This window comes from Thalassophryne amazonica, chromosome 15 (genome assembly GCF_902500255.1).
Source record: "Thalassophryne amazonica chromosome 15, fThaAma1.1, whole genome shotgun sequence".
Taxonomy (NCBI): domain Eukaryota; kingdom Metazoa; phylum Chordata; class Actinopteri; order Batrachoidiformes; family Batrachoididae; genus Thalassophryne; species Thalassophryne amazonica.
The window spans coordinates 93,180,658-93,208,315 of record NC_047117.1 but is presented as its reverse complement, the minus strand read 5'-3'; the positions used below and the strand labels follow the sequence as shown (position 1 = coordinate 93,208,315).

General features: G+C 40.3%; 1 protein-coding gene across 1 annotated transcript in view; it reads right to left on the bottom strand.

Moving 5' to 3' along the window:
• ccdc88aa (coiled-coil domain containing 88Aa) overlaps positions 1-27,658 on the bottom strand; it is an 82,401-nt gene that overhangs the window by 47,691 nt on the left and 7,052 nt on the right. Inside the window, 7 exon segments of the mRNA XM_034188449.1 lie at positions 1,539-1,620; positions 3,194-3,357; positions 4,549-4,689; positions 5,705-5,788; positions 5,942-6,000; positions 7,095-7,164; positions 8,968-9,073. Coding sequence (XP_034044340.1) covers positions 1,539-1,620; positions 3,194-3,357; positions 4,549-4,689; positions 5,705-5,788; positions 5,942-6,000; positions 7,095-7,164; positions 8,968-9,073 — 706 coding nt within the window.

The following is a 27,658-nucleotide window of genomic DNA, read 5'->3' as shown; positions in this document are numbered from 1 at the left end:
GACCTACAAGTATCCAACCACTCGCACTGTGCCTGTACAAACACAGCAGAGCTGTCTTGTAATGTTGTTTTTTTTGTTGTTTTGTTTTTAAACTTAATTTGTAAAAAAAAAAAAAAAAGCCATTTGCAAAGCCAAAAAGTTGATTTGACAACCATCTGATATAACCGGGGTCAAAATAAGTAGAACACTGCCATCTACTGGTGCCCAGACACTTCGTACTTAGGGCGAATACTGCCATGAACACTACTGGCCAGTAGATGGCAGTAGAGGCCTGAAAAACTTGCCAAAACAAAATCCCAGATAATCCGTGTCTGCTACATTTATGATGCGTGGAATTTAACAAATGCAAATACAACAACTTCTATAAACCCAGAGAATATATTCACGAGAGTTTTAGGCACTAGAGTTTAATGCTGCTGTCCGTGGAGCCTGAACAGAGTGTCTGAAATGCATTTGTCCTGTCGTGAACATACTGAGATTAGACTATCCTACTCATAATGCACTGCTGGGCACAGTATGTGCTCACAAAACCTTAAAAATGAGCACATTACTTTAAAACTAAAACATATATCTGATATTTTCACTTTATAAAACGTCAGACATGACAGTAATTTTAAATAACTTGTCCAAAATAAGTTTGGTTAAAATTTGAACCATAAGTTAAAAATGTATGCCTCTGGATGACTTGGGTGATATTGCCAGCATATCAGTATGGTGTTAAAGAAAATTATTTTTTTTTTTTGTTTTTTTTTTGTGAGACCAGTTCTCTTATGCCTGCAGAGGATAAAGTGGTTTCTTATGGAAGCAGCTCTCTTCTGTTTGCAGAGAGTAGAACTATGCATCTGTTATGAAACTTTTAACAGGTAGGTGCTTGACTGATTTTAAAAGTGTTTGTCACTGTTCATCTTTGTTTACTATGTTATTGGTCTAAAAGTTATCGGACAAAAATGTATCGGAAGATAATTAGTCTGATAATGGTTTTTAAAGTTATCTAAAAAGATAATCCGATAATGAAAACATTATCTTCGATAATTATCTGTTATCAGATTATCGGAACTGTGCCCACCACTGCTGACTGGTTTTCACCAGGGATGGTTGGCTGCCATCCAGGACCCAGTGTGGTTCTGTAGTTTGTGGACGGGTCGTTGTGCAGCACCAGTGCACACTCCCAGATCTGACCTGACGTAAAGCACTTTTGCTATAATTAAGAGGTTTTCAGCGAGTTACTGCAGGAACGTTTGCATGACTGAAAGTTAATGCAACTCAGTTTGTGTCTTTGTGTCACAGAACAGACCGAGTCTGAGACAACGGACTGATCTCTTTTGCTCATATCTGGGCGTGGTCACATTGTTGTCACTAAGTGTTGCTGAGCAGTTAAAAAAATAAATAAAAAAAAATCACGTGCACTGATTTGTGTGATCTGACACACGGTTGCTGCTCTGTGCCAACATCATCACAAGTCAACAAGTCATCATCACATCATCAAGAGATGAGAGCCTTCACAGAAATCATCACAAGGAGCTTTTCTGACTTCAAACCTCCTGCTGGATCCTCTTCAGCTCTGACTCCAGGTTCTCCAGCTCCTGTCTGCAGTCCAGCATCTGTTCACTCTTCTCCTCCCTGGTAAGGTTATGGGCGTGCATGTGACAGAGACAAACAGGTGGTCACATGTTTGAAGAAATGCAACAGGAGTTATCCATGAAATACATCATTTATAGAACAAATAACCATGTGGTGTGATGAGACTCGTCCATACTTGGTGCATGCAGCAATAACTTGGAGTGTTTTTCAGTCGTTGGCTACACTCGTTTATAAGTGACCACATAATGGTGAGAAAAATTTTCCCTGATATTTTAATAAACTGGGTCTGATTTCCTCAATGTTGGAATTGGAATACAAATTAGAGCCAAAAATCTGCAGTGGACGACAGTCAAATCCTGATCACGTAGAAACAGAAAATAGGGTGTTTAAATTCAGCACTCTGACAGCAGCACACGCTGACCGGTCAGACGTGACGCGGCGTCGGTACTTTGAGTGTATCACAACTATTTACTCCACAGACGGCTACGAGCCGCCAGCAACAATGACAAACGAATCACAGTGATGAGGAAAATAACAAATGGGTCCAACAGGTTCTTCAGACAATATGATGGTTTGTGTGAGGTCAGTCAGTCAGTCAGTCAGGGTTTAATTCAGTCGTTCCCTGTCTGCTCCTTGCCAGAGGAGGCGCTGCATTAGCTTCTTTATCGTTGGTCGTCCTGCAGAAAAAACCCCCCCAAAAAAATTTACATCTCAAACAGCGCTCACAATAATGTTTAACTTCAGTCACTCGGTTATTTAAAAGCCCTTAGATTTCAAAATAAAAATGTCCACAACCTCGTGAGTACTTTCAAATTTTCCCCCACAAACACATCAGGAATGCACACAGCAAAATTGTTCGGTGTTACATTAACTCCACATAAAGAGTTCAGACGCAAAACCCTGCAGGTCCAAAACCACAAATTTTTAGTTGAGGTCAACATGCACTTGACTGTAACGACCAGGGAGCAAAATATTAAAGAATTTTAACACACACACTATTTTCAGTTTATTTATAGAAATGTTTGTATTTTCCTTTAAATTCTCATTTTGTAACTGCATTTTTCTGCATTTAAAAAAAAATGGAGAAAATACAGGGTTTTGCAGTAAAAACAGTGTTAATTCAAGTCTATCAAAGAGTTAAATCAACACAGTAGATTTAACAGCATTACCAAAGGGCCCATGTACACTTGCCACAGAGTTAATTTAACACTATAACTTTGCATTAGCTCAGAGTTGCACTTTTACACAGTAAAATCACCAGTGTAAAATTAACACTGACAGTGCTAAATTAACACTGCTGTGTAGGATGCATTTTGGTGTCCTCGTTTGTTTTTCCTATCTGGTTATTGTGTATTTTCATCGATTATTTATTTAACAAGGTTAAAAAGTCACTTTGCATCATTCCAGGAATCGTGTGATGAAGCAGAAATCAGCCTTTTTCCTCTCGTCCCTGAGGCTTTCTAACAAACCCATGAGGTATAATCTATATATACGGTAGCTATGTGGTAATGTGTAATTGCGTGATATTTTTTGTCGTCATATGTGGAAACAAACTGGTGAATCTTTTTGATGACATCACTGCTGCCCTGAGCTCCATCTTCTTGTTACTCACAGTTCTTGTCTAAGTCGTCTGATCTTGTCTTTAGAATCAGCCAGCTCCACCGCCAGGTGCTGCTGGCACACCGCAGGCTGCTGATGCATGCTGGGACAGAAGACGGCAGGTGGAAACCTGCCGCCGGGCGTACCTTCTCTTTCCTGCCTCAGCTCTGCTATTGTCTGCAGACAGAAAGGTCACAAATGGTCATGCATTAGATTCAGCACAGCTATTCAAACCAAGCCTAAGTCAGTCTGCATGCTCGACCCGTGTCTGCGTGGTTTCCCTCCAGGTGCCCCAGTTTCCTTCCACTTCCAAAGACATGCAGGTTGGGAGAACTGGAATCTTTAAATTGACCGTAGGTGTGGATGTGTTTGTCTGTCTGTATGTGGTCCTGTCCAGGGTAAACCCCGCCTCTTGTGCTGTGACCGCTGGGGTAGGCTCCACCCCCACCCCTTGTGACTCTTGATTGGAGTAAGTGCTTTTATATAATCAATGTTGGATTTCCAGTTTTATGATCAAGCTGTTTATTTTAAAACTATTGAGAACACATGCCTGTTTTTTTTAACTCAATTTTGTACCAACATCTTGTGAGTTAGCTTATCATTAGGGGGCACTATAACAGGTTTACCATCTCCACCTGACTCTGTCCTCTGTATCTTCCTCTGTCTCACCAACCACCTGCATGTCCTCCCTCTTCCTGCCTGGTGGCTCCATCCTCAGCATCCTTCTCCCTATATACCCTGGGTCCCTCCTCTGCACATGTCCAAACCATTTCAATCTCACCTCTATGACTTTGTCTCCCAACTGTCCAGCCTGAGCTGTCCCTCTGATATGCTTATTCCTAATTCTGTCCATCCTGGTCATGTCCCCAAAGTCACAGTTAGTGTCACCGTCTCTAAGCCATCCAACATACCACACTCTCCACTTTGGACAGGTGACCACCAGTACTTAAACTCATCTACTTTCACCACTTCTACTCCTTGTAACTGCACTATTCCACTGGGCTCCTTCTTGTCCACACACATGTACTCAGTCTTGCTCCTACTGACTTTCATTCCCCTTCTCTCCAGAGCATATCTCCACCTCTAAGGCCAGACTCAACCTGCTCTCTACTCTCACTACAGATCATAATGTCATCTGCAAACATCATAGTAAATGGAGACTCCAAATGTAAACATGCAACAATCTTTTTTCCATGCTGAAAATACTCTTCAGTTTAAGTTGTACAAGTGTATGTAAAACTGAACATAAGAACCAGGTGTACTGAAACTTTCTGCAGTTTCATTTGTTTTTCACAAGAATTTGCAAAGTGAAGCTACACAGAAAATTTAGCATTTTGTTCCCTGTGGCTAAAGGAAAATCACAAGTACCTCCAGGTGGGCGTCTCTTTGTTCCAGCAAGCATTTGAGATGCAGAACCATGGTCCTCACCACGTCCTCCAGCTGACCTGCGTCCACCTCTCCCGCTTCCAACCACTGCAAGTCCAACAGGTTCTCCTGGCTGTCGGTCAGCTGGTTCAGAAATCAGAGCAACACGTGACATCAGGCTCTGAATCTACTCACAAAATACATAAGAAAACCTGACCTGGACCATCGATCCAGGTCTGGGAAAAACTTGACACTGGATGACCTCTTGATCCGCAGTGAGGTCATCCAGTGAGTTCCTTCAAGTCATATGTAAGTTGTGTCAAAATGTTGTGTAACAAACTCAAATAATATTTTCTCTAAGAGCTAAAATATTGTTTTGCACTCAGTGACCCTGTGACCTAATTAATATATAAATTAGATCACTGCTGCTATGGTGATTGTACCCCATATTTTCTGGAATATAAATTGCAGAGTTTTTTTTTTTGTTTGTTTACTAGTTTGGGAGGCCTGATGACTTACACTCAGGAGCAACTTATATACCTAATAATCATGTGTTTGTTATTCATAATAATAATGATTATGATGACTATTTATATCAGACTTTCCCAGGAAACAAAGCACTAAACAACATAAACTCCAATAATAAAAGAATAAATGCCAATAATAAACTAGAGTGCCAAGGGTCATGTGGGTTACCTGCTCAATTAAAGGCCAAAGCAAAATGGCCATTTTCGGCATAAAAATGGCCGCCATTTCCAAACGAACAAATCTACGCAAATAATGTTTGGAGAGGAACAATGTCAATGACCAATACTGTGCCCTTGTTACATTAAAAGAAAAGCTTTTGAGAAATTGGGTCCAAATACCCAAATTAGCCATTTTTGGCATAAAAATGGCCGCCACTTCCAAACGAGTGAATCTACGACTATAATTTTTTTGACGTGAAACATCTCAATGACCCACATTACACCCTTGACATTTAGAGAAAAAGTTAGGCCTTTTTTTTGAGTAAATTGCCTTTAAGTGCTCAAAAAGGCTGTTTTACTGGTTCTGCATATTTTTCTGCAGCAATTCTCTGACACGTTTGATTGATTTGTGGTCACTCGCTCACAGACGGGCTCAAAACCTCATATGCGGTATGAAGCGTGGTTTCAGATACCTCCTGAATATGTGCAGCTACGGCTGCTTTAGTGTCAAAATCCAGCATCTGGATCCTTTTGATGTACTGCTCCTTCTTCTCACACTGGAAAAAAAAGAACGAAGAAAAAAAGAACAACATGGAAAGAGAATAAAAATAACTAAATAACTGCGTCAGCTCAGTTTGTCCCACTGCACCCACCACAAATGAAACAGAAGTGTTTGTCGTGGATTTAAATGTGGAAAAGTCAGAGTTTACCTGAACTGCACATCCCAACAGTAAGAGCAAAATCTTCTTCATCTCCTCCAGACTTTCCTCTATGGAACCAAAAATAAGTTCAGCAAGTGGAATAAAAGTTATACAGCTGGAGTGGACTAAAGCTGAACCGAGTGAATGTGGGTCACCAGCAGCATCACAGTCACATGACAACATGCAGCCCGAGAACAACGGAATGAACACGTCAGAGATCAGACAGTCTGACCAACCTTTAATGCATCTGCTCAAATTCTCAATTTGCATTAAAAAAAGAGCAAATGATGATTTTTCATGTTTTAGTTCAATATATTAAATGTACAGAAAAGTTACATGATGATTAATAAAATTATTCTTTTTTTCCAGACAAGCCGTGTTGAGGTGAGTTTATTAAATGCTGACCAATTTGTGTAATAAGGCTTTTTTCCTTAAAATGAATTTAAGTGATTTTAATGTAAAAACACTGAACAAAACTAAATGGTCTGAAAAAAGTCCTGGTGCTGCATTCAAGTGCTGCAGTATAAAACAAAGACCTGAAGATGTTCTTGGACCCATTTTAAAATTGGGAGAAAAAACAATGACCCCACCACGGATTTCCTCAAATTGGTCCATGTTGCACATGATTCTGGATTAAAAAAAAAATCCTTTCTGCCTTTCACTGATTTCTTTAACAAAGTGAGGTCAGATTTCCTTTTATTGTTCACCTTCTATTCCCAATATGATGAAGCTGGATGTGAAAATCACCACAGCATTTGAATGCATCATGAGGATGTGTTGCTTTGACACCATTGGAGGACATATCAGATCTTTATTCCATATTCTGCCACTGACGGCTGAACTTCCAACTTATTGAATATCACGGCCGAAGGTACTGAACACACGTCCAAAAGGTTTTGGACACTGATCACTTTATAAAGCCTTAAATTAAATGAGTTTTAAAAAAATCTAATGAATTGTTCGTGATCGTGGGTTATTATGTACTCAAAACCATTTCAGAAATTGACAAACTAACTTTAAGAACATTTCTCAGACTAAAATGTTCAAAATGTTCCCTTGAACTTAATTTCCAAACCACACTGCACTTTATTTTAATGTAAACTCAGAATTCGGTTTTATTATAATTTAATTTGTGTGAACATGCAGAAAAGCTGAACTTCACCACAATAAGGAGATCTGCAAAGCAGCAACACGTTGGGCAACGGAATCAAGATCAACTGTCTGAGATCATTCTGCAGGAAAGAGAAAGAGAGGAAAAAAAGAACTGTTTTAAATCAAAGTTAAATTTTTTATCCCTAAATAAGTAAATACCAACAAACAAAAACAACATGTCTGACATTTGTTTACATGTCAGATGTTTGTTTACACGTCTGACATTTGTTTATATGTCTGATGTTAGTTTACACAGCTGAAGTTTCTTTACACATCTGAAGTTTGTTTGCATTCCTGACATTTGTTTACACAGCTGATGTTTGTTTACATGTCAGATGTTTATTTAAATGTGACATTTGTTTACATGTCAGATGTTTGTTTACATGTCTGACATTTGTTTATATGTCTAATGTTAGTTTACACAGCTGAAGTTTCACATCTGAAGTTTGTTTGCATTCCTGATGTTTGTTAACACAGCTGAAGTTTGTTTACACGTCTGACATTTGTTTTTATGGCTATTGTTTACATGAGCTAACAGGATGCAGACAAACAAATGTTCAACATTAAAATTAAATGTGTGTAAGAGGAAAAAAGCAAGTAAGTAAAGTTTATTTGTATAGCACCTTTCAAAATAAAATCATAAAGTGCTTACAGTGAAAAAATAAAATTGAAACACAGAAATTAAAAACAGCAGTAACATAAAACTACTTTGCAGACTGTAGAAATGGGTCTTGAGCTTCTCTTTAAAAGTTCCAACAGAGTCCACAGAACGTGGGCACAGTGGCAGCGCAGTCCCACAACCTCAAACACACACAGTCTCCATTGGTCTTCAACCGTCATCTAGTTAGCAAAACCTCATCAGCAGGACAAATGACTTAAAACAGATTTACATCAAAATGAATGATGAAGAAAGTCAAAGAGTTTCATTTGTTGGTAACTCTGCAGAGAAACGACCTGTGGGTGGCGCCACATTTTTTTTTATCTCCACCAATGAAGTTGGAGGAGGTTATGTTTTGCCCCTGTTTTTGTTTGTTTGTGTCAGCCTGGAGCCCACAGTTTTTCATATATTGTTCTGAAATTTCTGACTGATGTTTCATATCCTGAAGGGCAAGAACTTATTCAATTTTCAAGGTCATAGGTCAAAGTCAGGAGAAATCTTGGAAAATTAAATCTATCTTTAACATTGAATGATTTTTCAAAATTTGATAATTGTCAAAAATGATCAAATTTTTTTCATATCCTTTATCACCTGACAAAGTCTGATCCGGATTACAGATTTTGTGGCCACTTAAATTTAACATTGAAAACGCCACTTAATGTATAGTTTACATTATATCTTAATCAAATGAGCCCCAATCACTCTCATATTTGAAAGTGTGCTGCAGACTGGCACTCTATCACCTGACAAAGTTTGATCCAGATCTGATCTGGATTGTGGATTTTGTGGACATTTGAATTTAATATTGAAAAGCCCGTTTGGTGTACATTTTGAATTTTATCTCGATCAAAAGTGCTTAAATCACTCTGATTTGTGACAGTGAGGTGCAAACTGGAACTCTCAATGAACAGACTAAGTTTGAGCCGCATCTGATACATATTGCAGATTTAGCAGATATTTGATTTTAACATTGAAAAGCCCTTTTGATCTATATTTTGTATTAGATTTTATCTTATGAAAAGCCACTTCTAACAGGACTTTGACCGTGAAAATGTTTCCCAAGGTAAAAATTTTGTGGAATTGGAAACTAGTGTTGGCGGAGGTTTAGCAGGTTTAGCGGTGGTCTAGTATTTATTGTGACATAATTGTTGAGTCATTTAATATGTGAACAGAAAATGTTTTGGGATCTGATCTTGTTGAGAAACTGCAAAGTGAAGAAACTCACCAGGTAAAAAGTCTGGATTTGGTGGACCAGGTCAGTCAGGTTCTGAACCCTGTGACCTGGATCCCGGCTCATCTTGTTGAACTCCTGTAACTTCAGCAAAGGATTTCTGAAGGTCAAACAAAAAGATATTTTGCAGTAAAATTCTGTTCTGGTCAAAGAGAAAATTTTCAAAATAAGAGTCACTTCAGTGACAGAACTCGCTGCCAAATTTCAGATCATCAAAATCCTCTTTTAATCCACTTCTGTCATGTTTAAATCTGGTTTAAAACCTGTTTCTGTGTCAGTTTACACAGCGTCACAGGAAAGGTGGAAACCAGTTTGACAGTAAACTGGTCTGTACAAAGGATAAACTGGTTTAAGGGGTAAATGATTAATAATTAATTTAACCATGAGATAAATCAATCAGTTTCAGCCGTAATCAATAATAAAAATGGAGAATGGTGACACTGATGTGAGCAGATTACAAAACCAGTTTTAGAGTCAGTGACAGAATGATGACAGCGATGAAACAAATTGGTTATTGATCAGACTTTATGCATGGACTCTGTCTGTCCTATTTGTCCTCCTTCCTCCATCTGTGTCCCAGAGCCACAACCACCAGCAACACGGCCATAATCCCAGTGGATCTCCCAATCCACGGGATTATCCCGCCTGGTCCCCTCCCGCAGAGCAGCACTGTGACACATTCAGAGCTGGTTACTGTGGCTCTGATGGATCAGAAGGATGAACAAATGAGGTGGCGAGATGACATCATCCACACGAGCTCCGTCAGATTCATATAAAACCTGATTTTTTAAAAAAATATTTCAGATATTCAATGACTCTCAAAAGTCAAACATCTCACTGGTGTTAAGGATGACTTGAGTGACAAAAATCTCTGTCAGTGTCACAGCTGTTTAATAAATAAATAAACAAACAAACAAACAAACAAACATGAGGAGCATCAGTCCAGTCAGTCATTACTCAGCTCCAGTTAGGGAAGCAACTAATAATGGATTTCTTTGATGAATGAACCAACCAATCAATCAATCATCAAATGACTATTTTTCCCACAAATTTTTATAGATTTTTTTTTTTTGTCAATTAATCATTTAGTTTATGGTTAATCAATAACTACAACTTTGACCAGCAATTTTCATCTATTAATTTTTTAAGATTACATAGAAACATTTTCTCATTATTTATTTATTTATTTGTTTCAATCAATCAATCAATTTGATTTATATAGCGCCAAATCACAACAAACAGTTGCCCCAAGGCGCTTTATATTGTAAGGCAAGGCCATACAATAATTACGTAAAAACCCCAAAGGTCAAAACGACCCCCTGTGAGCAAGCACTTGGCGACAGTGGGAAGGAAAAACTCCCTTTTAACAGGAGGAAACCTCCAGCAGAACCAGGCTCAGGGAGGGGCAGTCTTCTGCTGGGACTGGTTGGGGCTGAGGGAGAGAACCAGGAAAAAGACATGCTGTGGAGGGGAGCAGAGATCGATCACTAATGATTAAATGCAGAGTGGTGCATACAGAGCAAAAAGAGAAAGAAACACTCAGTGCATCATGGGAACCCCCCAGCAGTCTAAGTCTATAGCAGCATAACTAAGGGATGGTTCAGGGTCACCTGATCCAGCCCTAACTATAAGCTTTAGCAAAAAGGAAAGTTTTAAGCCTAATCTTAAAAGTAGAGAGGGTGTCTGTCTCCCTGATCTGAATTGGGAGCTGGTTCCACAGGAGAGGAGCCTGAAAGCTGAAGGCTCTGCCTCCCATTCTACTCTTACAAACCCTAGGAACTACAAGTAAGCCTGCAGTCTGAGAGCGACGCGTTCTATTGGGGTGATATGGTACTATGAGGTCCCTAAGATAAGATGGGACCTGATTATTCAAAACCTTATAAGTAAGAAGAAGAATTTTAAATTCTATTCTAGAATTAACAGGAAGCCAATGAAGAGAGGCCAATATGGGTGAGATATGCTCTCTCCTTCTAGTCCCTGTCAGTACTCTAGCTGCAGCATTTTGAATTAACTGAAGGCTTTTCAGGGAACTTTTAGGACAACCTGATAATAATGAATTACAATAGTCCAGCCTAGAGGAAATAAATGCATGAATTAGTTTTTCAGCATCACTCTGAGACAAGACCTTTCTAATTTTAGAGATATTGCGTAAATGCAAAAAAGCAGTCCTACATATTTGTTTAATATGCGCTTTGAATGACATATCCTGATCAAAAATGACTCCAAGATTTCTCACAGTATTACTAGAGGTCAGGGTAATGCCACCCAGAGTAAGGATCTGGTTAGACACCATGTTTCTAAGATTTGTGGGGCCAAGTACAATAACTTCAGTTTTATCTGAGTTTAAAAGCAGGAAATTAGAGGTCATCCATGTCTTTATGTCTGTAAGACAATCCTGCAGTTTAGCTAATTGGTGTGTGTCCTCTGGCTTCATGGATAGATAAAGCTGGGTATCATCTGCATAACAATGAAAATTTAAGCAATGCCATCTAATAATACTGCCTAAGGGAAGCATGTATAAAGTGAATAAAATTGGTCCTAGCACAGAACCTTGTGGAACTCCATAATTAACCTTAGTCTGTGAAGAAGATTCCCCATTTACATGAACAAATTGTAATCTATTACATAAATATGATTCAAACCACCGCAGCGCAGTGCCTTTAATACCTATGGCATGCTCTAATCTCTGTAATAAAATTTTATGGTCAACAGTATCAAAAGCAGCACTGAGGTCTAACAGAACAAGCACAGAGATGAGTCCACTGTCTGAGGCCATAAGAAGATCATTTGTAACCTTCACTAATGCTGTTTCTGTACTATGATGAATTCTAAAACCTGACTGAAACTCTTCAAATAGACCATTCCTCTGCAGATGATCAGTTAGCTGTTTTACAACTACCCTTCCAAGAATTTTTGAGAGAAAAGGAAGGTTGGAGATTGGCCTATAATTAGCTAAGATAGCTGGGTCAAGTGATGGCTTTTTAAGTAATGGTTTAATTACTGCCACCTTAAAAGCCTGTGGTACATAGCCAACTAATAAAGATAGATTGATCATATTTAAAATCGAAGCATTAAATAATGGTAGGGCTTCCTTGAGCAGCCTGGTAGGAATGGGGTCTAATAGACATGTTGATGGTTTGGATGAAGTAACTAATGAAAATAACTCAGACAGAACAATCTGAGAGAAAGAGTCTAACCAAATACCGGCATCACTGAAAGCAGCCAAAGATAACGATACGTCTTTGGGATGGTTATGAGTAATTTTTTCTCTAATAGTTAAAATTTTATTAGCAAAGAAAGTCATGAAGTCATTACTAGTTAAAGTTAAAGGAAGACTCGGCTCAATAGAGCTCTGACTCTTTGTCAGCCTGGCTACAGTGCTGAAAAGAAACCTGGGGTTGTTCTTATTTTCTTCAATTAGTGATGAGTAGTAAGATGTCTTAGCTTTACGGAGGGCTTTTTATAGAGCAACAGACTCTTTTTCCAGGCTAAGTGAAGATCTTCTAAATTAGTGAGACGCCATTTCCTCTCCAACTTACGGGTTATCTGCTTTAAGCTGCGAGTTATACCACGGAGTCAGGCACTTCTGATTTAAAGCTCTCTTTTTCAGAGGAGCTACAGCATCCAAAGTTGTCTTCAATGAGGATGTAAAAGTATTGACGAGATACTCTATCTCACTTACAGAGTTTAGGTAGCTACTCTGCACTGTGTTGGTATATGGCATTAGAGAACATAAAGAAGGAATCATATCCTTAAACCTAGTTACAGCGCTTTCTGAAAGACTTCTAGTGTAATGAAACTTATTCCCCACTGCTGGGTAGTCCATCAGAGTAAATGTAAATGTTATTAAGAAATGATCAGACAGAAGGGAGTTTTCAGGGAATACTGTTAAGTCTTCAATTTCCATACCATAAGTCAGAACAAGATCTAAGATATGATTAAAGTGGTGGGTGGACTCATTTACATTTTGAGCAAAGCCAATTGAGTCTAATAATAGATTAAATGCAGTGTTGAGGCTGTCATTCTCAGCATCTGTGTGGATGTTAAAATCGCCCACTATAATTATCTTATCTGAGCTAAGCACTAAGTCAGACAAAAGTTCTGAAAATTCACAGAGAAACTCACAGTAACGACCAGGAGGACGATAGATAACAAAACTGGTTTTTGGGACTTCCAATTTGGATGGACAAGACTAAGAGTCAAGCTTTCAAATGAATTAAAGCTCTGTCTGGGTTTTTGATTAATTAATAAGCTGGAATGGAAGATTGCTGCTAATCCTCCACCTCGGCCCGTGCTACGAGTGTTCTGGCAGTTAGTGTGACTCGGGGGAGTTGACTCATTTAAACTAACATATTCATCCTGCTGTAACCAGGTTTCTGTAAGGCAGAATAAATCAATATGTTGATCAATTATTATATCATTTACTAACAGGGACTTAGAAGAGAGAGACCTAATGTTTAATAGACCACATTTAACTGTTTTAGTCTGTGGTGCAGTTGAAGGTGCTATATTATTTTTTCTTTTTGAATTTTTATGCTTAAATAGATTTTTGCTGGTTATTGGTGGTCTGGGAGCAGGCACCATCTCTACGGGGATGGGGTAATGAGGGGATGGCAGGGGGAGAGAAGCTGCAGAGAGGTGTGTAAGACTACAACTCTGCTTCCTGGTCCCAACCCTGGATAGTCACGGTTTGTAGGATTTAAGAAAATTGGCCAGATTTCTAGAAATGAGAGCTGCTCCATCCAAAGTGGGATGGATGCCGTCTTTCCTAACAAGACCAGGTTTTCCCCAGAAGCTTTGCCAATTATCTATGAAGCCCACCTCATTTTTTGGACACCACTCAGACAGCCAGCAATTCAAGGAGAACATGCGGCTAAACATGTCACTCCCGGTCCGATTGGGGAGGGGCCCAGAGAAAACTACAGAGTCCGACATTGTTTTTGCAAAGTTACACACCGATTCAATGTTAATTTTAGTGACCTCCGATTGGCGTAACCGGGTGTCATTACTGCCGACGTGAATTACAATCTTACCAAATTTATGCTTAGCCTTAGCCAGCAGTTTCAAATTTCCTTCAATGTTGCCTGCTCTGGCCCCCGGAAGACAATTGACTATGGTTGCTGGTGTCACTAACTTCACATTTCTCAAAACAGAGTCGCCAATAACCAGAGTTTGATCCTCGGTGGGTGTGTCGCCGAGTGGGGAAAAACGGTTAGAAATGTGAACGGGTTGGTGGTGTACACGGGGCTTCTGTTTAGGGCTACGCTTCCTCCTCACAGTCACCCAGTCAGCCTGCTTTCCCGGCTGCTCGGGATCTGCCAGAGGGAAACTAACGGCGGCTAAGCTACCTTGGTCCGCACCGACTACAGGGGCCTGGCTAACTGTAGGATTTTCCACGGTGCGGAGCCGAGTCTCCAATTCGCCCAGCCTGGCCTCCAAAGCTACGAATAAGCTACACTTATTACAAGTACCATTACTGCTAAAGGAGGCCGAGGAATAACTAAACATTTCACACTCAGAACAGAAAAGTGCGGGAGAGACAGGAGAAGCCACCATGCTAAACCGGCTAAGAGCTAGTAGCTGCGCTAAGCTAGCGGATTCCTAAAAACACACAAAGTGAATAATGTGTAAATAATTTAGAGGTGATTCAACAGAGGGAGTGCTTTAGTTAAGGCACGTGAAGATTACACTGTGAAACAAATCGTTATCTAGTTAACTAGATCAATCTAACTGTGCAGATTAAACAGCTAACAGATACAGCAAAACACCGCTGTGCTCTGGAACAGGAAGTGATACAATACCGCCGTGAGAGCCAACCACCAGTAGAGGCCTCAGTAGAGGTTTGTGTATGTATGCATGTGGAATAGTATACACATACAGTACATACAAAAATACTACAATACTGAGATTTTGTTCTGTACTTTTATTTATTATTTGTATATTGTATTTTATATTTTTGACATTTGTTTTGTAGCACAACATCACATGGGCACATTTCATTGTGTCCAATACCCCAAAAAAATAAAGGCTTAATTGAAAATATAATTAACTGAATTATTTACTAATTCTTCCAGAGGTGGAACGAAGTCACCAGCAAGTCACTCTCAAGTCATGAATCGGCAAGTCTCATGTCAGCTTGCAAACAAATGGTGGTCATTATGGTTTGAGACTTGCCGATTCATGACTTGAGAGTGACTTGCTAGTGACTTTAACCAACCTCTGATTTATACCAAATAAATAAATCCCCCACATTAAAAAGAATATAAAGTGTCAAAAATTCTAAATTCAGCCACTTTTCTAAAACAGATTTTAGTAAAGGAGCCTTTCAGAAAATGAGTGGTTCTATATGAAGCAACTATATCGGCCATCTTGAATTAGGTAAATATGGCGGCTTAAAACAAAAAGACATAAAATTCCAACAAAAGCTTGTAGTGAACCGGAATACAACCTGCATGTGTTTGGAAGTGGGAGGAAGCCGGAGCATCCAGAGGGAAGCCATGCCAATACAGGGAGAACGTGCAAACTCCATGCAAGAAGGATCAGACAGGATGTGAACTCATGCCCTTCTCACTATGCAACATATTCTCATAATGCATTTCATATCATCTTAAAAGTTGATAGAGTTTTCTATATATTGTCAATATTATCAAATATTAATGTCTTTGCCTTTACTTTGATGCCTTTACTTTGATGAACTGCCTTTCATCTTGTTTTGATTCTGTTCTCTGTTTTCCATATATACATATATGCATGTCTAAGAGTTTATGCACCATTATTCTTCTAAATAATCACTCATTGTTAAAACAGTAATATACTCAACAAAAATATAAACGCAACACTTTTGGTTTTGCCCCCTTTTTGTATGAGATGAACTCAAAGATCTAAAACTTTTTCCACATACACAATATCACCATTTCCCTCAAATATTGTTCACAAACCAGTCTAAATCTGTGATAGTGAGCACTTCTCCTTTGCTGAGATAATCCATCCCACCTCACAGGTGTGCCATATCAAGATGCTGATTAGACACCATGATTAGTGCACAGGTGTGCCTTAGACTGCCCACAATAAAAGGCCACTCTGAAAGGTGCAGTTTTATCACACAGCACAATGCCACAGATGTCGCAAGATTTGAGGGAGCGTGCAATTGGCATGCTGACAGCAGGAATGTCAACCAGAGCTGTTGCTCGTGTATTGAATGTTTATTTCTCTACCATAAGCCGTCTCCAAAGGCGTTTCAGAGAATTTGGCAGTACATCCAACCAGCCTCACAACCGCAGACCACGTGTAACCACACCAGCCCAGGACCTCCACATCCAGCATGTTCACCTCCAACATCGTCTGAGACCAGCCACTCGGACAGCTGCTGAAACAATCGGTTTGCATAACCAAAGAATTTCTGCACAAACTGTCAGAAACCATCTCAGGGAAGCTCATCTGCATGCTCGTCGTCCTCATCGGGGTCTCGACCTGACTCCAGTTCGTCGTCGTAACCGACTTGAGTGGGCAAATGCTCACATTCGCTGGCGTTTGGCACGTTGGAGAGGTGTTCTCTTCACGGATGAATCCCGGTTCACACTGTTCAGGGCAGATGGCAGACAGCGTGTGTGGTGTCGTGTGGGTGAGCGGTTTTCTGATGTCAGTGTTGTGGATCGAGTGGCCCATGGTGGCAGTGGGGTTATGGTATGGGCAGGCGTCTGTTATGGACGAAGAACACAGGTGCATTTTATTGATGGCATTTTGAATGCACAGAGATACCGTGACGAGATCCTGAGGCCCATTGTTGTGCCATACATCCAAGAACATCACCTCATGTTGCAGCAGGATAATGCACGGCCCCATGTTGCAAGGATCTGTACACAATTCTTGGAAGCTGAAAATGTCCCAGTTCTTGCATGGCCAGCATACTCACCGGACATGTCACCCATTGAGCATGTTTGGGATGCTCTGGACCGGCGTATACGACAGCGTGTACCAGTTCCTGCCAATATCCAGCAACTTCGCACAGCCATTGAAGAGGAGTGGACCAACATTCCACAGGCCACAATTGACAACCTGATCAACTCTATGCGAAGGAGATGTGTTGCACTGCATGAGGCAAATGGTGGTCACACCAGATACTGACTGGTACCCCCCCCCCCCCAGTAAAACAAAACTGCACCTTTCAGAGTGGCCTTTTATTGTGGACAGTCTAAGGCACACCTGTGCACTAATCATGGTGTCTAATCAGCATCTTGATATGGCACACCTGTGAGGTGGGATGGATTATCTCAGCAAAGGAGAAGTGCTCACTATCACAGATTTAGACTGGTTTGTGAACAATATTTGAGGAAATGGTGATATTGTGTATGTGGAAAAAGTTTTAGATCTTTGAGTTAATCTCATACAAAATGGGAGCAAAACCAAAAGTGTTGCGTTTATATTTTTGTTGAGTGTATAAACTGAACTGTTGAAGTAACATTTGTTCTTCTGCTTAATGAATGTGCAGACTGTTTTGCTAAAGCTATGTTTTTGTCGAGCACAGATTAATATTTCGGCCTTGAGCACAGAATAACACAGCCTATACACTAGTTTGAGGCTGGTGCTGTAATGTCTCAATTTGAAGAACAATTATTACCTGTCTGAGCAAGACTGCAGGGTGCCTTCCAGGTGCAAAGTGATACAAGTATGAATTGACTGAAGAAACGCAGCTGTGCCTTGTATATTGTCTTGTAATATGTCTGTGTGTTAATAAATTCAGGAGCAGAGTGGGCGGGCCCTTCAGAGCTGACTGACGGACAGTGACGAGGGGTCACGCTGGCTCTCCCTGATAGGAATGAAATTCAGTCTCTGGCGTGGTCATTCTTTGTGTTTAGTTAACTGAGTTGCTTTTTACAGATTTCAACTCTGACATCTTGGTCCTTCAACAGCCGGATGCCAACAGACCGGAACAGGGGTCGGCCTGTGATGGAGGAACCCGTGGAGACCGTGGCCACGGCCGGGACTAGTTCCCGCAGACCCTTTTCTGGGGGGACGGGTCTCCTCCCTAACGGGTCGGCGCCTAACAGGGTGAAGGCATACGGACTTCAGAGGTGGTGACAGAGTGTGATTACAGGTGAGACTGCTTTTCTTTATGTGCATGTGTGTGCGTGTGGCCGGGACCACTGCGAGGAAAACCCCGTAATGTCTTTTTGGTTTGTCTCTTGGCTTAAACACCGTAAGGTGTGAGGCTAACGCCTGGCTGTAAAGCGTTAAATTTTACTCTCTGAGAGAGAAAGAGAAAAGTCAGGTGGCACAGCGGTTAAAGACCATCTGGTACGGAGCCGCGTGCGCATGCTGAATTCCCGCTGTGTCAGACACCTGATGTGGCTGTTGGCTCCAGATTGAGCCGGCAGCGGTTACAATTGGCAATTAAAAGAAGCAAGAAACAACAAAGACCACTTTCGGGTCCGGAACAGCGCGTAAAAAAAACTGTACAGTGTTTAGGTCGGTGAAACCTTCGGTGGGCGAGCCGCAAAATTCTGATATAAAAACCGGTTGGAGCAGAAGTGTGATAACAGCGGAGCTAAAACGTGATAACAGCTGAAGTGCAGCGGTGTGAATGTGTGTTTTTCTGACTGAGGACGTGCACAACTGAATCACGGGGGCCTGTCACCAGTTTTAACCCACTGGCACAAACGAAGCCCTGTCTGTGAAGTAGGTTGTAAGCGTTCTATACGCACCACACCTGTTTGGGAACCTACAAGTCTGGAAAGAAGCCCTAAGCAAGGTCACCCACCTCTTAGAGGTCGAAGTGGTGACACTTTTCAGACTGATCGGTGACCAAACAGTGAAAAAAGAACAACAGCCTGTTCGTTTAGATCTCCCTATGAGATAACCCCACGAACAGCTAGAATGGGTAACTGCTGTTGTTCTCACAGTAAACATGACACACAACCACAGTCTAATGATTCCAGGTATATGGAGGTTAAATATCCCGGGTCATCTACACATTTAAGCATGTGGCAAAAACAGTTCAATTTCTCAGGGAAATTACAGCCAGAAGCAACAACAGAATTAGTGGATAATATAAAGAGGAAAGTTAAGGACACTGCAAAAAAACAAAAAAGTGTGGGTCAGAAAATGCACTAAAGTGGAAAAGTGAAGCCTACAGGCAGTGTGAGGCTGAGAATAAAGTCAAAAACAAACTGAAGCAGAGACAAGACGATCTTAAGAGCATCTTTTATAATAAAAATGAAATTGATAACGAGACACCCGGGAGGGAGCCAGAGGCCCCCTCCGCAGAATGCAGGCGCAACCCTTTACCCAGCCACAGATAATACTGAAGCTACAGCAAGTGCACCTCCTCCACCTCCCTACACTCACCAGACCACAGACGATGACCAAAGATCCAGCATCACCTGAACACTTAAAAATGTGGTGAGAGACAGTTAACGTCTTGGGAAAATTACAGTTAAACTCCACAACAAAGTCATTTGACACCATACAAGAGAACACCAGTGATTTTACAAAAAGGCAAGAGAGATGTGGAGTGAAAAATACACCAGATCATGCTTTTGCACCAAAACAGCAGTTTTTAAACCTGTCGGAGCAGTCATAATGATGTGTGAGGAAGAAGTGTATTTTGTAGGAAAGGGCAAAGGTCAGCGCCGCAGAGCGGCCAGAGGCAAAGCCCATGAGCGTGAGATAAAGAGGAAATTGACATGTTGAAGTGTGGGAAGAATGGACACTTTGCGTGTGAATGTACACACTCGCAAAGATAAGGAGTCCTCCGTTTTCAACATGAATTTTGTTTATGTACATATAAGGTTGCAGTTCTTTCTTTTCTAGAAGATTACACTTGTTATCAATTTTTCCTTACTTTTATTCTGCTGTCGCTATATAGACAGATTGTGTGTAATTATTGTGAATTGTTTGAGATAAAACTGTCAAGGTCACAGTCGCTGGCTCCTCAAACATTTTAAAGTGTGGCAATACTGAGAAATAAGTGCACATTAATCAATTTTGTACGTGTATATGAGTGTGAGTTGGTGTCCAGGGTAAAAGATAGAGTATTCTGAGGGAGAATTCTGAAATAAATCTGTTGATGAAATAAACTTTTCAGCTTGTTAAGATGATAACTCAAAGACAATAAATACTATCATCTTCCTACTTTCCATATTGAATGATCATATAACTGGGATGAAGTGGTTAAAATATGGTTGATTTTTGTACACTGGATAAGGTGTAAAAGTTGGTTAGTTTCACCTACTTAACAGATTTTAAGTAAAGCTGATCAAGATTATATTTCAGTAGAGTGATTAATGATTGGATTTATTGTTATGTGATATATTTTTGTGTGGTGTTGGTTTGAAATTTGTGTGGGTTGATTATTTTCTGTCTGGGGAAAAGAAGAAAATTCAGATTGACTGCTTCAATTGAACATTGCAGTATTTGGCCAATCTTGCCTCAGTAATCATGAATGAGCTACTGTGGAACTGACCATTTAGATCAATGAGTTCCAGCGGGTATCCATGAACTTGCTGGAAACAGGCTCATCTAGGCAATCAAGACTTTGGGTTATAAAACATTTCTATGAATCAGTTTCCAGTATACATATTAAATACTGCTAAAAGATTGAAAAATTGTCGATTGACTGATCCAGTAATTATTTTTAATGACATAACAGACAGAAGGGAGCAGTGGTTGTGGTAGATTCTGAGGACTAAAAAAAAAAAAAAAAAAAACTGATTGTGAGACTGTGATTGCATACCTGGTTCTTGACCTCTGGGCCCCAAACAGCCTGACAGAAGGTTGGCGAAAGGGAAAAAAAAAAAAAAAAGGGTCTATCAGTCCACTGTAATTAACAGTTCCGTTGAGTTCTACGTGTCCACATGTGTGTATGATATGTTTAGTGTAATGGGACACAGGTCTTCTTTGGACCTGTGGACGTTTTTGAGTTTTTATTTGAGAAGAGTTGGGTTATTTTGCTTGTTTGTTGTGGCAGTTGTGGGATTCTGTACCTGGTCTGGGTTGTTGGAGGAGGAGTGTGTACACACACAGCTGCTGAGGGAAGCTCTAAATGCTCACTTCCCTCCTCCTCCTCTCCCCGCTGCTCCACAGCCCCACAACCTGACAAATTGAGAAACACTGCAGCAATGTTTTGTTGTGCTTTAACACATGAAACACGGGGTTTTACGTGTAATTGCTTACATGTAAATGATCCTAGTGTTTTAAAAGTGTTTGTTACTGTTAAATTTAGACAGATGTTTATTTGATGCAGCTTTAATGTTGTTTTGCATTACGTTGCATTGACTTTACCAAATACATTCGGTGTTCTATTTTTTGAAGCGTGGTTTGTTTTGGGAACAAAGTGTAATTTATCACTCCAGCCGGAGAGCAGAGCAGAAGGTTGTACAGTGTGTGCACCCTGATGATGATTTTGACAATTATTGCTGTGATTGTGGCATTTACTGTGTGGTGGTATATTATATATATATATATATGAACCATGTTACAATTCAGACCAGAAGAAAGTGATACCTTTATTCAAATCTGTGACAAGCATCTTTTTTACTATCCATAGGCCTGTGTCTTTCTACTGTCACAATTTTCAAAGATATTGGAAAAACTTTACAATAAGTAAGCTTTATTTATATAGCACTTTTCACAGACCAAGGTCACAAAGTGCTTCACACGATATAAATAGACAATAAAAACAACACATACAAATATAGAACAAAAAAATAAATTGACACTAAAATGCCAGTTTAAAAAAAAATGTGTCTTTAGTTGCTGTCTAAAAACATCCACAGAATCCAGTGAGCAAAGAGAACAGGGAAGCTCATTCCAGAGGCGAGGTGCCACAGCTTTAAAAGATCTGTCCCCTCGAGTTTTAAAACTAGTTTGGGGAACCATCAGCAGGTTCTGATTGGAAGACCTCAAACTCCTGCTGGAAACATAAGGCTGGATCAGGTCCTTAATGTATTCCGGTGCCTGCCCATGTAGAGCTCTAAAGGTCAGCACGAAGATTTTGTAATTTATCCTGTAAAAAACAGGGAGCCAATGTAAAGACTTGAGGACAGGAGTAATATGCATTCTCCTGTGGGCGCGGGTAAGAAGTCGTGCAGCAGAATTTTGCACTACCTGCAGGCGGGCCAGCTCTTTCTTATTGAGGCATGTAAAGAGACTGTTACAATAATCAAGTCGTGAAGAAAAATGCGTGTACAATCATCTCTAGCTCATTAAAAGCCACCATTTTGCGTAATTTGGAAATGTTTCGAATTTGGAAAAAACAGTTCTTAACGAGCTGAATGACAGACTCATTCAAGGTCGAGGTGGGATTACTCTGAGTCCTTTCTTGTTTGCAGTGGTGATGGACAGGTTGACGGATGAGATCAGACAGGAGTCATCTGCAATGAGTACAGAGCAGGTTGAATCTAGTCCGGAGAAGTGGAGATATGCTTTGGAGAGAAGGGGAATAAAAGTCAGTAGAAGCAAGACTGAGTACATGTGTGTGAATGAGAGGGAGCCCAGTGGAATAGTGCAGTTACAAGGAGTAGAAGTGGTGAAAGTAGATGAGTTTAAATATTTGGGGTCAACTGTTCAAAGTAATGGAGAGTGTGGTAGAGAGGTGAAGAAGAGAGTGCAGGCAGGGTGGAGTGGGTGGAGAAAGGGGCAGGAGTGATTTGTGACCGAAGAATATCAGCAAGAGTGAAGGGGAAAGTTTACAAGTAGTGAGACCAGCTATGTTGTATGGTTAGAGACAGTGGCACTAACAAAAAGACAGGAGGCAGAGCTGGAGGTGGCAGAGCTGAAGATGTTGAGATTCTCTTTGGAGTGACAAGAATGGACAGGATTAGGAATGAACATATCAGAGGGACAGCTCAGGTGGGACGGTTTGGAGACAAAGTCAGAGAGGCGAGATTGAGATGGTTTGGACATGTGCAGAGGAGGAACCCAGGGTATATAGGGAGAAGGATGCTGAGGATGGAGCCACCAGGCAGGAGGAGAAGAGGGAGACCAAAGAGGAGGTTCATGGATGTGCTGAGAGAGGACATGCAGGTGGTTGGTGTGACAGAGGAAGATACAGAGGACATCCCTCCATCCAAAATGACACCCAGGTTACGCAGGCTGCCTTTAACAGAGCTGCTCAGATTACCAAGGTGATTCTTAATGACAGACATAGCACTGTCTGGAGCTACAATCAATGTCTCAGTCTTATTAGAATTCAACTGCAGGCTGTTTTCAGTAAGCCATTCTGTAATTTTAGTGAGACAACTAATGAGAGAACACATTTTCTGTGCTTCAGTTGTCTTAAAAGAACAGTACAGCTGCAAGTCATCGGCATACAAATGGTAGGACACATCGCAGAACTGCTGGATCAGCTTACCAAGAGGAAGGATATACAGCAGGAACAAAATCGGACCCAGGACTGAGCCCTGCGGGACACCCCACAAAAGATCAGCAGATTCAGACATCACATTGTTCACAGAAACACTAAAATTTCTACCAACCAAGTAAGAGCTAAACCACTCTAATACAGGACCTGACATGCCAACCGTATCCCGCAATCTATTAATCAAAATGCCATGGTCAACGGTATCGAATGCAGATGACAGATCCAATAAAACCAGCACAGAACATTTACCACTATCAGCGGCCATCATAATGTCACTAGCCACCTTCAACAGGGCAGTTTCAGTGGAATGAAACTCACGGTACCCGGACTGAAATGTGTCATAGATGTTGTTAAGTCTGCAAAAATGATTTAAGTTGGACACAGACCACCTTTTCCAAGACTTTAGCCAAAAGGGGGTCTTTGATATTGGTCTAAAGTTCTTCAGTTCCATAGAGTCCAATCCTGCTTTCTTTAGCCGTGGTTCCACAACAGCTTGTTTAAAAGAACAAGGAAACACACCAGTCGACAAAGACATATTGAAAATTTTAACAATACAAGGCCCAATAGAGTCAAAAACATTCATAAACAATCTAAAAGGAACTACATCCAAAATACCAGAGGTTGGTTTCATTATGTTGATGACAGATAGAATGTCCTCAATTGTAACAAGCTTAAAGGAGGTCCAGCATTGAGGGGGAGGTCCCAAATACCGGGAATCACAACAAGAGGGCAATGAGAGCAGCAACCTATCTTTTATGACTCTGACTTTGTCAATGAAGAAATTAAGGAACTCGTCACTACTTGTTTTAGGAAGAACAGGAGTTACAGCAGCAGCAGGTGACACAATAGAGCTGATTGTGTCAAAGAGCACTTTGGGATTTCTCTTATTTGAGGCAATCAGCTGAGAAAAATAGCTTTCCCTGGCCTCCTCTAACATCTTATTTAAGGAGGATATTAGATCTCTTAAATGTAGCCTGTGGACCTCCAATTTTGTTGATTTCCATAAACGTTCAATCTGGCGACATAATCTCCTTTGATTCATAATCACATCATTGATCCAAGGACAGAATCGGCCACAGGAAACCTTATTAGCTTTAAGTGGTGCTATTTGATCCAGAATAATAGCACAATGGCTGTTAAAACAGTGCATAAAGCCATCAATTTCAGTAAATTCACTAAAAAGTAAAGGGTCAAATTTATCACAGAACTGCGTAGCGACTGCGTCTGTGATAATCCTCCTCTCCACCCTAGTAAGTACTGATCTAGGCTCAGGTGGGGCCATCAGATCAAAGAAAACACAGCAATGGTCACTCAGAAAAACATCCTCCACACACACACATTGGCAGTATGCAAGCCCAATGCAAAAACTAAATCCAAGGTGTGACCTTTAGTGTGGGTGGGGCCTGACACATACTGCTTAAAATTAAAAGCCTCAACCATTGATATAAGTTCCCTAGCTGGGCTGGAAGTGTCATCATCAATATGTAAATTAAAATCACCAATAATCAAAACCTTTTCCAGACAAATTATAGATGTTAAAAAAAAAAAAAAAAATCAGTAAAATCCTTAAGAAAAGTCCCAGCATGACCTGGAGGGCGATAAATCAATATGCAATAAAATTTATTCGAGGAACCAACTTCCATCATAAGCGCCTCAAAAGAGGGGGCGTGTTCTGCGCTCGTGAGTCTGCATGTGTACCTGTCCCGGTACACCGCAGCCAGTCCTCCACCATGGCGGCAGGGGCGGAGCTTCCCAACAGCCAAGCAACCCACAGGACAGAGCTCATTTAAATGAATGAACTCATTTTCCCTCTGCCACGTTTCTGTGAGGTAAAGAAAATCCAGGTTTTTCCTGACGAAAAGCTCATTAATAGAGAGTGCTTTATTTACTATGGAGCGGGCATTCAGTAGTCCGATCCGACTCAGCGTTAACGAATCTGTCGAGCCGACGGGGCGCAGCGGGATTGCCTGCAGACATCTCCCACGGTCACGTGACGCCCAGCTGTACCAGCAGGACCGACGTTGCTCCATGGATGTACACACAGAGAGCCAAGATGAACCCAAAGTCCAGGCACATCCATCAGGAATCCAGGGACGTACAGGCCGAACCTCGTTATGCAGATGGGTGGTGGGATGTGTAAACAGGGCAGCACATGTGCTGCCCTGTTTACACATCCAATAACAGATTGGATAAATTTATTGAACAACACAACTTGTTTAATGATAGTCAATATGGGTTTAGATGCAATAGAAGAGATTAATAAACATGTGGACCAAAGGAAAATAGTGATAGGATTATTTGTTGTCATAATAAAAAAAAAAAAGCCTTTGACACAATCAATCACAACATATTATTTCAAAAGATGGAGCTTTATGGGATCAGAGAAGTGGCTTTGAATTGGATTAAAAGCTATTTACAAAACCGGAAACAGTTTGTTAAACTTGGGGACTGCTGTTCTTCATATCTGGACATCGTTTGTGGAGTTCCTCAGGGTTCTGTGTTGGCACCAAAGTTATTCATATTGTATATCAGTGATTTATGTAAAGTCTCGGATCTGTTTGGAGCAGTCCTCTTTCCAGATGTTACAAACTTATTTTGTTCAGGGGATAACTTGCAACAATTACTAGATGATCTGGGATCAGAAATGATAAAGTTGAAGAGATGGTTCGATATGAACAAACTGCCACTAAATTGGTCTAAAAACTAAAATAATGTTATTTGGAAACCATAAAGAAGATGGACGAATACAGTCAAACATACAGGGGGTAAATATGGAACCTGTCAAAGAGAACAAGTCCTCAGGTGTGGTCATCGATGGCAGAATCAACTGGAAAACACATATTCAACATAGTCAAAAGAAAGTATCAAAAAGTACGGCAATATTAAGCAGGGCAAAGCACATTCTTGATGGTAAATCACTACATACTCTGTATTGCACATTGATTGCACCTTACTTGACTTGGTGCAAGTATGGGGCAATAACTACAAAACTACAGTACAACCATTATTCAACCTTCACAAAAGGGCATTAAGAATAATTCATAATGCAGGTTATCAGGATCATACCAATCCACTGTTTAATACATCACAGATTTTAAAACTTCGTGACATGATTTCATTTAAGACTGTTTGATTGATGTATAAAGTAAGAAAAAAAGAAAAAAAAATTAAGCAAGTACATTTTATGCAACAAGAAGGAATATATAATTTAAGGGGTTTGTATCGTTTTAAAAATTGCGGGTGCAAGGATGACCAGGAAATGCTTCTGTGTCTCTATTTGTGGCCAAAAAATTGGAATAAGCTACCTGAGAAACTCCAACGATGTCCAAATATCAATCAGTTTACATATTTATACAAATAAATGGTGTTCGACGGATGTGTATCTGATGGAAAACGTTGAATTGTGTTGTATGATGAATGTGCTTCTTTAAATTCTTACTATTGAATGTTCTGGGGTAACTAGCTTACTAAGTATTGTGATTTGTCCTCTTGCTTGATCAATGGCTCAACGGATGATTTCCACCACAGTTACTGGTTTATTACTGGCCCGTTACTATATTGCGTTACTACTATTGGATGCTGAATCATGTCACTCCATCCAAACGGGGCAAAATGATGGTTAGGTACACTGTTTGTAAGTTTATTGACGTTTCTACAGTGATGATGTTGAGAAAGTAGACATTAAATTCGATAAACGGGGGGAATAATGAGAGTTTTCTATATATTGTCAATATTATTATCAAATATTAATGTCTTTGTCTTTATTTTGATGCCTTTACTTTGATGAACTGCCTTTCATCTTGTTTTGATTCTGTTCTCTGTTTTCCATATATACATGTGTAAGAGTGCATGCACCATTATTCTTCTAAATAATCACTCATTGTTAAAACAGTAATATAAACAAACTGAACTGTTGAAGTAACATTTGTTCTTCTACTTACTGAATGTGCAGACTGTTTTGCTAAAGCTATGTTTTTGCTGAACACAGATTACAACTGCTCCCATAAGAAATGTAACATTTGTTGGTGAATGAATGTGCAGACTGTTTTGCTAGAGCTACGTTTTTGTCGAGCACAGATTAATATTTCAGACTTGAGCACAGAATAACACAGCCTATACACTAGTTTGAGGCTGGCGCTGTAATGTCTCAATTTGAAGAACAATTATTATCTGTCTGAGCAAGACTACAGGGTGCCTTCCAGGTGCGAAGTGATACAAGTATGAATTCACTGAAGAAACGCAGCTGTGCCTTGTATATTGTCTTGTAATATATCTGTGTGTTAATAAATTCAGGAGCAGAGTGGGCGGGCCCTTCAGAGCTGACTG